The sequence below is a fragment of the Protomyctophum bolini genome (assembly GCF_963924005.1).
Source record: "Protomyctophum bolini genome assembly, chromosome: 19".
Lineage (NCBI taxonomy): Eukaryota > Metazoa > Chordata > Actinopteri > Myctophiformes > Myctophidae > Protomyctophum > Protomyctophum bolini.
Window position 1 is genome coordinate 38,487,578 of NC_137880.1, and position 12,500 is coordinate 38,500,077.

Genomic DNA, 12,500 nt, shown 5'->3' on the forward strand with positions numbered 1-12,500 from the left:
ATGTCTGATGATGTGATGTTACATATATGAGGAATTATCCCTCTAGAATGTCTGATGATGTGATGTTACATATATGAGGAATTATCCCTCTAGAATGTCTGATGATGTGATGTTACATATATGAGGAATTATCCCTCTAGAATGTCTGATGATGTGATGTTACATATATGAGGAATTATCCCTCTAGAATGTCTGATGATGTGATGTTACATATATGAGGAATTATCCCTCTAGAATGTCTGATGATGTGATGTTACATATATTTCATTTAGATCAGATCTATATATATATATATATATATATGTGGCTCATGTTGCAAATTCGGCTGGCACCTACTGTAACACATCTTTACCGCCCCCTGGTGTCCAAGGAGTTAGATTCAGTCCATTGTTCATTCCGGGCCCTTCGCCCAGACAGAATGCCGTCAGTATGAAGCCAATTTTTCACATGGATATGAAACTATAGTCAGGACCACATCTGACTCCAAGGTATCCTACTGTAAATACGCCACGTCTCTGTGCGTGTGTGCGTGCGTGTGTGTGTGTGTGTACGGTTGTAATGCACGTAAACTCGAGAACCGTTCCGAGAACTCGAGAACCTTTTTGACCTGAGATCAGATTCTAAAAATGTTCTTCTACATCCTGACAGTTTTCTGAAAAAGCTGTGTTTTCTATGTCAGTTGTTCTTCGATTTTTCAAAAATAGCAGACCTACAAGCTCGTAGTACTGTACTGTACTGTACTGTACTGCACTGTACTGTAGTGTACTGCCACAGACGAGACAGGAAAACAGCAGAAAAGCCATTACGTCGACACATTTTCCCCTAAACACAAAGATTGAAACCTTTATTAAAGGCAGCCCACGGAGGATTCTTGCTTAGCCCATTTTAGACGGGAACCCATTTTGGTATAGCATTATACGTTATGCTTTAGCTATTTAAAAAATAGTCTGTCTGCTATTTTTTGAAAAATCGAAGAACAACTGACATTTCTTTTTTAGAATCTGATCTCAGGTCAGAATGGGTTAATCAGACCACAGTGTGTGTCCATCCATGCAGTGGAAACCTCGTATATATGAATCTGATCTCGGGTCAGAATGGGTTAGATATATCTCATTGTCAAGTGAAATATACTAAGGGGCCTTTGTTGCGTTCTCTGTATAGCAGTCGCTGCAGGTTGGCTTCGTATATCATATCAAACAAAAAGTCTCATTATGCGTCTACGGTGTCGTTTCCACAACGCTTTAACCAGAGGGGAATATCACTGTGTGTGTGTGTGTGTGTGTGTGTGTGTGTGTGTGTGTGTGTGTGTGTGTGTGTGTGTGTGTGTGTGTGTACTTGGTCCAATGGAAACATGGAAGATAATAAGTCACATTTCGTTTGTATATACTATGTTTTTCCCCCTTTGTTCTCAGAGGTGTTTTGTAGTGATATTTTCCCCCTTTGTTCTCAGAGGTGTTTTGTAGTGATATTCTTTGTTCTCAGAGGTGTTTTGTAGTGATATTCTTTGTTCTCAGAGGTGTTTTGTAGTGATATTCTTTGTTCTCAGAGGTGTTTTGTAGTGATATTCTTTGTTCTCAGAGGTGTTTTGTAGTGATATTCTTGTTCTCAGAGGTGTTTTGTAGTGATATTCTTTGTTCTCAGAGGTGTTTTGTAGTGATATTCTTGTTCTCAGAGGTGTTTTGTAGTGATATTATTGTGATGGACGCATCAGCGTTTTCTTCTTCTTTAGCTTGCAGTCTGTCTGTTTGTTCCCCTCTCGAATTAACCCATTTTTAGCGGGAACCCCTTTTGGTGGACTTTATATGTTATAATTTAGCTATTGGAAAATTAGAAGATCTACAAGCTCATCATAGCGACCTACATGAACTTGTTGTAGGTCCGCTATTTTTGAAAAATCGTTTAAAATGCGCCTCAAATCTTTCCGAAAATGGTCATTTTTTTTAGAAGACTTTCTCTTTGTTTTTCGACGTCAGGCCTGAATGGGTTAAGGACTTATTTCATTCATGCCTCACATTTTCTCTCTCTCTCTCGAGTTGGATCTCCTTGACATTTCTGCCTCATGCTCCTTCGTCTGTCATTCGAGTGGCGCGCTACGAGCTTGTAGATCTGCTATTTTTGAAAAATCGAAGAACGACTGACATAGAAACATAGCTTTTTCAGAAAACTGTCAGGATGTAGAAGACATTTTTAGAATCTGATCTCAGGTCAGAATGGTAAACTGTCAGGATGTAGAAGACATTTTTAGAATCTGATCTCAGGTCAGAATGGTAAACTGTCAGGATGTAGAAGAACATTTTTAGAATCTGATCTCAGGTCAGAATGGAAAACTGTCAGGATGTAGAAGACATTTTTAGAATCTGATCTCAGGTCAGAATGGTAAACTGTCAGGGTGTAGAAGACATTTTTAGAATCTGATCTCAGGTCAGAATGGTAAACTGTCAGGGTGTAGAAGACATTTTTAGAATCTGATCTCAGGTCAGAATGGTAAACTGTCAGGATGTGGAAGACATTTTTAAAATCTGATCTCAGGTCAGAATGGGTTAAAAAGGTCTAGCTGACCTGACAATGAGTGCCAATTTGGACCAGTTTGAGGCACCTGTGTGCATTTCTGTGTGATGTCACAGTGTTGTGTAGTCAGTTGGAATCAGACTTAGAAGGAGGTAACAGAGTTTTTTTGACCATACATTGGACTTTTTCTGTTTTTTTACCCAGTAAAACCTAGTGCGAGCTTGTAGATCTGCTATTTTTGAAAGATCTTGGAAATGTGGCGCAGATCTTTGAATAATTATATTCTTTCAGAGTGGACGTTTTTAACTCAAATCTTTGCTTCTAGGGTGTGTGTGTGTGTGTGTGTGGGGGGGGGGGGGTGGACTGCATTATGTTGGATTATGTTTTTTGTCTTTCGTTTGTTTGCGTTTCAACTCTGTCACATCTCAAGGTGTAAAAGTATGATGATTTGCCTTGTTATCTCGCCTTCAATTGACATAATTCTTTGTTCTAACCTGTTCTCCTCCTCCCCCGTGTGTGTGTGTGTGTGTGTGTGTGTGTGTGTGTGTGTGTGTGTGTGTGTGTGTGTGCGCGTGCTCGTGCAGGTATGACTACCAGGAGCTGCTCCACAATTCGACGTTCTGCCTCGTGCCCCGCGGTCGTCGTCTGGGATCCTTCCGCTTTCTGGAGGCCTTACAGGTGTGTGTGTGTGTGTGTGTGCGTGTGTGTGCGTGTGCGTGTACAATCTGAAGGAGTAATATTAGAAAATGTGTTTTACATATGTCCGCCTCCGGGTGGCGCTATAAAGAGCAGATGTGAAAAAGTCCAGGCAAAGTTTTTTTTCCTTGGCCTCTAGAGAGTTGGCATACAAAGTTATCCACAGATCCATCCGTGCAGTTAGAGGTAAAAAAAAAAACACTTTCGGCCAGTTGTAGCGCCACCATGAGGCGGAGTTGAAAATGTTCATGTGGCATTTCTTCCTCGGCCTAGTGGGAATGTGCGTGCACAATTTCACGTAAATCACACGATGTGTTCATGATTTGCAGCATTTTGTTTGAAACCAAGCATGCAGTCCTGCGAACTTTGGAAGCCAATCTTAGCCAATCAGGATGGAGTCTGATAAATCTGAAAGAACCGTTTCGTTGAATGGCTCTAGAGAGACTGTGTACCAATTTGCGTGATGTTTGGACAAAATCTGTAGGTGTACTGTCCAAAAACTTCTGGCCTCCTGGTGGCGCTATAACAGGCCGTTCTGGAAATTTTGGGGCAGAGGTTCATCGTTGGCATCCAGGGAGTGTGTGTGCAAAATGTGGCATCGACCGGGTTCCCGTCCAGAGGGGGCTAATCAAGGAGACGTTGTGAATCTTATATCTTATCTATATCTTATATCTTAATCTTATAGGTATAGGTCACCAGTCAGTCGTCCACTTGGCATTCCACTAATTTTATTTCATCTCTCAGCTTCTCCAGACTGAGAACCTGGTCTTTAACGTGAACTTTAAATGAAAATGGCAATGTTTTTGAGATTTCTGCTCTTAACATTATTTTTCTTTCTGAGATGTAAAAAATATGTTGGCTACTTTAATACACGTTTCCGTCCGCAGTGTTTCCATCAAAGTTCAGACAATGAAGTCAACAATGCAAACTGCACTGTCTGTCTGTGACCATTTTCAGTGCTCTGCTTCTTTGCGCTGAATATAAATAAGGCTTATAGTAATTGTATATATCTGCTGTATGCACAACTTAACACGACACAACTAACCCTCATAGAAAGCTATTTTTCTGGATCTTTTAAAGATCTAATGCCTCCATCCTGTGTTCCAGGCGGCCTGCATCCCCGTTCTCCTGAGCAACGGCTGGGAGCTTCCCTTCTCTGAGGTCATCGACTGGAGGAAAGCTGCCGTCATCGGAGACGAGAGGCTGCTACTGCAGGTAGGACATACATACAGTACACATACAGTAGGCCTACTGTACATACATACATACATACCTGCTTACAGCATCACGTGGAATATATATGATATTTACCTTCTTTAATTACTTCCTGAATTAAGTATGTGCCAGCTGCTTGACCTTTACTGACACCTGAATGTCACATTAATAATGAGTGTTGTGACCATTTATAACTCATCGACAGTAGCTTACTATAGCTTACTCTCTCTCTCACGTTCTCATTCCCTCTACACACACACACACACACACACACACACACACACACACACACACACACATTTTAATCATTTATTTATGTCCACATAAGAGATACAAATACAGGGACACAAATATTTACAAGGTGCCGTACAGAATGCAATCAGCAAATCCCGAACAAATACCCACACACCCTTCAGGGGCCATATTTGGCGGCTACCGATAGTGGAAGATATTGCACAGAATTTCGCAAGCCGTTTGGCTGCTTTTTTGGCATCCCAAGTTGTTGGAAGCCTCTTATAACCAAACCGTGTACATGTCCTAGGCTGCCGAAGATAAACACACACACACACACACACACACACACACACACACACACACACACACACACACACACACACACACACACACACGCACACACACACACACACTCATGTGCACATTCGCCACTGTTTAATATGCCAATTGAGTCGAAACACAATTGAGTCGAAACACCTGGAGAGTTGAATCCCATTACTTTCAATTACATCACCAATTACATCACCAAGCACAACAATCCCCCACTATTTAATACGGAGTTGACTTATTCCCTGTGGAGAAGACACACACACACGCACACACGTGCACACAAACACAGATGCGCACACACACACACACAAACGCACGCACACGCACACACACGCACGCACTCACACAAACACAGTCGTACACACACATTCTCATACATGTTGCGACGGATGCGTGCATGGTGCGCACAGACACACACACACACACACACACAACAACCCCGGCGCCCCACAGGCAGTGACTAACTCGATGAACACTTTCAGAACTAATGGATGAGAAATATGGATTTAATCTGCGCTGTTTATATCCTGAGAGAGAGAGAGAGAGAGGGAGAGAGGGAGAGAGGGGGAGAGAGAGAGAGAGAGAGAGAGGGAGAGAGAGAGAGAGAGAGAGAGAGAGAGAGAGAGGGAGAGGGAGAGAGAGGGAGAGAGAGAGGGAGAGAATACAAAATGAGTGTTGCCACAAATTGCTGTCATTGCTGAAGTATACAGATATACAGTTAATTCCTGACTGTCCTTGCATCCGTTCTCCCCTATTTTTTTTTGTAATATATATTTTTTTTATCCCACGATTTTGTAACCCATTTTTCACCCCTGTGTCAATCATCTAAATGTGATCCTGGGCTCCTCTAATCTTTGCATATTGTATTCTTTCACAGCGAACGTTTTTAACTCAAATCTTTCTACTGACATATAGAAACAGAAGGCATTTGTAGAATCGTCCTCAGGTCTAAATGTGTCAGGATCTTACCTTGTTCTTGAAACTTATTCTGAAGTTATGCTATATGGCGTTCTTGAATTATTGAGTTCTTATTTTGAAGGGATGCTTTGTGTGTTTCCTGTTTTCCTTTGTACTTGGTTCCTGCTTTGTCTCACCTTCCCTGATCTGTGGTTCTTCGTTTGTTTCACCTGTGTCTTGTTTTCCCCCTCATTCAATCCGTGTGTTGATTTGAGTTCACCTGTGTCCTCCTGTTCATCTTGTGCCTATTTTAAGCAGGGACAAATTAGCCATAGGGCCAGTTGGGCCGCGGCCCAGGGGCCCTTGGCTCCCAGGGGCCCTTCGCGGGAAACTGGACCGCGTCGCGCAGTACTGGGTTTGAGGCACTGACAAGGGCCCCTGGAGCCCGGCCTCTAACACCCCCCAGAATGGAGGTCCCCTACTGGGGACCCCTTAAAGTGGGCCCTTTGAGGACCAATTTCAAATGTGTGTGGGCCCCTGCTCTGCTCTGTATTCTCCCTCGGTCTGAGCCTCAAACACAGCGCAGGCTCCTGGGGGCTGGGGCCCTACAGGCTGGGCGTCAAAGTGGGCCCTTTGAGGACCACTGCTCCACCGTACTGTGAAGCAGTGGTCCTCAAGGGGCCCACTTTGAGAGGTCCCATTGAGGAGGGGCCACAGGGGAGCCTGAAACGCAGCGCAGGATCCTGGGGGCTGGGGCCCTACAGGCTGGGCGTCAAAGTGGGCCCTTTGCAGACCACTGCTCCACCATACTGTGAAGCTGTGGTCCAAAGTGGGGCCCACTTTGGAGGTCCCATTGAAGAGGGGCCACAGGCCGCCGGGGGCCTTGAAGGCTGTAAGTTAATGGGAGTCACTCCCACCCCGTCCCTGACCACCAGGAGTTATAGGTATATCCTGAAGCTATAAAGACTAGAAATATAATGGATTATTATGTTGATTACTTGTTTCAGGCAGATTTGCAAATATTAATATGTTGTTGCCTCAAAATGCTCAAATATATTATGAATAATTAAATATTGTGATTTTTTTTGTGCAGCACCAAAAACTTTATAGGCTATCATCACTTATTACTTTAAATAAATGTTGTCATAATTGTTGAGAAAATTACATATTTTGTATTTGTATTTTGTTACCCTTATTGGCCTTGGACCTTAGTGAAATGAATAAAATTATCAACAGAGAAATTTCGTCAAAATTCTGCTAAATATGACATAAATTAAACATTGACATTGAAGGGAAAATGTATGTCATATGTAAACGAGCAAATCAGCTAATCAATCACAGGCAACAAGCATTCTGATTGGCCAGTATGAGATGATATCTGATGTATGATGACAAGAGCGCCCCTCACTTAACATGGGTGTGATTTTTCTTTAATGAAGTGATATGAGGTAGGGGTGGAAATAATATGTCAAAATATTATATCACTATCTTTTCAGCAATTATCACAAAATAGTGATATTCATCATATCATTGTTATGTTTGTTTTCATATAATATATATAATCAATTTGTTTTATGCTAATACTTTGTAGATAGATCGATAGTAGCTCTGTTCCATTCCATACCTCTAATACGTGCAACACATTAGAGCTATGGACCAGAGCTAGATAGATAATATGTTGCTCATGGATGGATAGACAGGCTATCCGTTTTTATCCTGCTATCATGTTAGTGTGACATTCAGACAGTGCAGAGGCTGCTCGATGGTGAATTAGTATTGTAACATTCTCCTTGGCTTTGACTGACTGACTGATATTAATACGGTAATCCAGCCAGTTCGGTCATTCGCATTATCATTTACGCTGGGCACACGCTTTTGTAAGCAAACGCTAAACAAGGGTTGTTTTTGATAAACATCAATCCGTCCACTCCATGTGTGTGCGCGCGCGTGCACGGCTGCACGCTGTTTCACCCGCGTTTGGTTAAAAGTAAGATACGTTTAAACTTTGAACATTACAAACAAACTTTGCAAGCAATTCCTTCTGAATCTGTGCTATCATGCTAATGCTATGCTGCATGCCTTATCGCACACCGGCGCACGGTCGCGCACTGTATTTTGTGTTCTCATCTGTGCGCTGTGCAAATTGCTAATAAAAACCTGATAAATGTTGCGCAGGGGGGCCCTCAAAAATGATCGGCCCAGGGGCCCTTGAGAGGCTAATCCGTCCCTGATTTTAAGCCCTGTGTTTGGTTGTGTTCTCTGTTGGATTATATTGTATTGTCACCAATAGTTCCAAGTCCGTTTTATTTGATTTGATTTGATTTGATTATCTTTATTTTGAAACCTTCAGGTAAGACAGTCAAATAAGAAAAAAGAAAAAACAATATATATATATATATAACCACAATGCATGTATATTTCTTTTTTGAATGAAATAAGAAAATTATAATGACAACAATGTGATCATAGGTCTTGCACCTGAAGTTCAAAAAGGAGTAGGAAGAAGTAAAAACTTATTTACTCCTACCCCCGTCAGTAATTGCAATAAACATATAATCCAAATGTAACAGCATCCATACATACATACACACGTACATGTGTCCATGTGTATGTAAGAACAATAAATGAGAAATCAAGTATAATAATTAAGAAATCAAGTATAATAATTAAGAAATCAAGTATAATAATTAAGACATTTTTGTTGAAAGTTTGCTGTTGCGCTGTAAGCTGTACTGCAGGTCTTTGTTTGAATGAAGACTTCTAAGATCCTGACTTCCTTGCATTTGGGTCCTGCTTGAAAACCACACCTGACAAAATGGGTTGAAATCCAACTTACTCCCCTCTCTCTCTCTCTCTCTCTCTCTCTCTCTCTCTCTCTCTCTCTCTCTCTCTCTCTCTCTCTCTCTCTCTCTCTCTCTCTCTCTGCCAGGTTCCGTCCATTACGCGGTCCGTGGGCCGCGATCGCATCCTGGCTCTCCGCCAGCAGACCCAGTTCCTGTGGGATGCATATTTCTCCTCCGTGGCCAAAATAGTCTCGACCACGCTGGAGGTAAGCCTGCCAAAACAAAAAAAAACGTTCTTTATAAAACAGCGGCTTCAGATGTAATAATATTGGAAGGGAGGTAAGCATTATTTATTAAAAGTCAACCTGTTGATTTTTTTGGTTTTTGGTTTTTTATCAGACTCCAGCACAAAATATACCAATACTCTCGCCTTAGCAATCTGAGATTGTCCAGCCAATGAACGTCCAACACTTCCATTTAATGACACGATGCTTTCATACAGTACAGTATAGACTATATTCTATACAATTATTATCTATTCTATTTGTGTAGAATCGGCCTCAGTCCTAAATGGTTTTAAGTGCAGGTACATCTTCATCTAGTGAAGTTCCACCTTGACCTGACCCTCTAGTTCCACCTTGACCTGACCCTCTAGTTCCACCTTGACCTGACCCTCTAGTTCCACCTTGACCTGACGCTATAGTTCCACCTTGACCTGACCTTATAGTTCCACCTTGACCTGACGCTATAGTTCCACCTTGACCTGACCTTATAGTTCCACCTTGACCTGACCCTCTAGTTCCACCTTGACCTGACCCTCTAGTTCCACCTTGACCTGACCCTCTAGTTCCACCTTGACCTGACCCTCTAGTTCCACCTTGACCTGACCCTCTAGTTCCACCTTGACCTGACCCTCTAGTCCCACCTTGACCTGACCCTCTAGTCCCACCTTGACCTGACCCTCTAGTTCCACCTTGACCTGACCCTCTAGTTCCACCTTGACCTGACCTTATAGTTCCACCTTGACCTGACCTTATAGTTCCACCTTGACCTGACCCTCTAGTTCCACCTTGACCTGACCCTCTAGTTCCACCTTGACCTGACCCTCTAGTTCCACCTTGACCTGACCCTCTAGTTCCACCTTGACCTGACCCTCTAGTTCCACCTTGACCTGACCCTCTAGTTCCACCTTGACCTGACCCTCTAGTTCCACCTTGACCTGACCCTCTAGTTCCACCTTGACCTGACCCTCTAGTTCCACCTTGACCTGACCCTCTATAGTTCCACCTTGACCTGACCCTCTATAGTTCCACCTTGACCTGACCCTTTAGTTCCACCTTGACCTGACCCTCTAGTCCCACCTTGACCTGACCCTCTAGTCCCACCTTGACCTGACCCTCTAGTTCCACCTTGACCTGACCCTCTAGTTCCACCTTGACCTGACCCTCTAGTTCCACCTTGACCTGACGCTATAGTTCCACCTTGACCTGACCCTCTAGTTCCACCTTGACCTGACCCTCTAGTTCCACCTTGACCTGACCTTATAGTTCCACCTTGACCTGACCCTCTAGTTCCACCTTGACCTGACCTTATAGTTCCACCTTGACCTGACCCTCTAGTTCCACCTTGACCTGACCCTCTAGTCCCACCTTGACCTGACCCTCTAGTTCCACCTTGACCTGACCCTCTAGTTCCACCTTGACCTGACCTTATAGTTCCACCTTGACCTGACCCTCTAGTTCCACCTTGACCTGACCCTCTAGTTCCACCTTGACCTGACCCTCTAGTTCCACCTTGACCTGACCCTCTAGTTCCACCTTGACCTGACCCTCTAGTTCCACCTTGACCTGACCCTCTAGTTCCACCTTGACCTGACCCTCTAGTCCCACCTTGACCTGACCCTCTAGTCCCACCTTGACCTGACCCTCTAGTTCCACCTTGACCTGACCCTCTAGTTCCACCTTGACCTGACCCTCTAGTTCCACCTTGACCTGACCCTCTAGTCCCACCTTGACCTGACCCTCTAGTTCCACCTTGACCTGACCCTCTAGTTCCACCTTGACCTGACCCTCTAGTTCCACCTTGACCTGACCCTCTATAGTTCCACCTTGACCTGACCTTATAGTTCCACCTTGACCTGACCCTCTAGTTCCACCTTGACCTGACCCTCTAGTTCCACCTTGACCTGACCCTCTAGTCCCACCTTGACCTGACCCTCTAGTTCCACCTTGACCTGACCCTCTAGTTCCACCTTGACCTGACCCTCTAGTTCCACCTTGACCTGACCCTCTATAGTTCCACCTTGACCTGACCCTCTAGTTCCACCTTGACCTGACCCTCTAGTTCCACCTTGACCTGACCCTCTAGTTCCACCTTGACCTGACCCTCTAGTTCCACCTTGACCTGACCCTCTAGTTCCACCTTGACCTGACCCTCTAGTTCCACCTTGACCTGACCCTCTAGTTCCACCTTGACCTGACCCTCTAGTTCCACCTTGACCTGACCCTCTAGTTCCACCTTGACCTGACCCTCTAGTTCCACCTTGACCTGACCCTCTAGTTCCACCTTGACCTGACCCTCTAGTTCCACCTTGACCTGACCTTATAGTTCCACCTTGACCTGACCCTCTAGTTCCACCTTGCAGCAGAGTCACCTGACCCTCTAGCTGAAGCCACAGCAGAAACCAGGGCTGTTGTAGCCAGATGTCGGCGTGCTCAGTAGGGTATGAAATGAGACCGGGGTCTCAGTAGGGTTATGAAATGAGACCGGGGTCCACTGGCGGCCATTCACTGCCGTCCACAGATGTGCTAAAAAACCACTCTGAGCCAGCACCACGCCAGCAGGCTAAACACGCGTAATGAGGCGTTGTTGATAGCCACACACTTAGGACCTTAGGTGTGTGTGTGTGTGCGTGTGTGCGTGTGTGTGCGTGTGTGTGTGTGTGTGTGTGTGTGTGTGTGTGTGTGTGTGTGTGTGTGTGTGTGTGTGTGTGTGTGTGTGTGTGTGTGTGTGTGTGTGTGTGTGTGTGTGTGTGTGTGTGTGTGTGTGTGTGTGTGTGTGTGTGTGTGTGTGTGTGTGTGTGTGTGTGTGTGTGTGTGTGTGTGTGTGTGTGTTGTGACTGCAGTGCTGAGATGGCTTTTCAATGTTTAGACACCAGCACACATCTCAGAATGAAATGTGTGTAGCTGTTATATTTATTTAAGTAATGATGTTGTTCAGTCTGTCCAGGTATAAGGCCTGCCCTAGAGATAGAGAAATGCAGGAAAAGCTGACATCAAGCCACACTGTGTCTGGTCTAAAGCTATATGATGACTGTGTGTGAACAAATGTTAGGAAGGGACTAGTGGACGTGAGATCCAGTATTAAGTCATTTTACACTTGGTTGCGTGCTGAAAATAGCCGATCTATACAATCAGCCATTATACGACATATCAAGGCCCGCCAAAATACCTTTTAGTCGACTATATCAACTACAGATTTAGTGGACTAAAATCTTATGACATTTTAGTCGACTAAAAGTAGACGAACACTAAAACATTTCAGATGACTATGTGACTAAAAGTAAACACACTCATTGGTCTAAAACCACATATTTACAATTTACAATTTAGGCATTTATCAGACGCTCTTAATCCAGAGCGACTTACAATAAGCAAAGAACAAAAGCATGTCGATACATCACATACAATACATAACAAACAGTTATCATGAAACATACGTAAGCTATAAGAACGTAACAGTGACACAGGGGTGAAAAATGAAAAAAATAATCTGGTAGAAATAACACCCAGGTTGATTAAATATGCATGGGAGTACAGGTCCACATTAAGCAGCATT

The 12,500-nt window shown here is 43.9% G+C and overlaps 1 protein-coding gene across 1 annotated transcript in view; it reads left to right on the forward strand.

Annotated features, from left to right (window-relative positions):
* The window catches only part of LOC308334318 (exostosin-1), a gene marked incomplete at both ends in the record, with an annotated part of 214,573 nt that overhangs the window by 140,923 nt on the left and 61,150 nt on the right, over positions 1-12,500 (forward strand). The window contains 3 exons of the mRNA XM_080791013.1: positions 3,093-3,186; positions 4,312-4,419; positions 8,810-8,929. Of these exons, the coding sequence (XP_080647139.1) occupies positions 3,093-3,186; positions 4,312-4,419; positions 8,810-8,929 (322 nt within the window). The remainder of the gene's footprint in view (positions 1-3,092; positions 3,187-4,311; positions 4,420-8,809; positions 8,930-12,500) is intronic.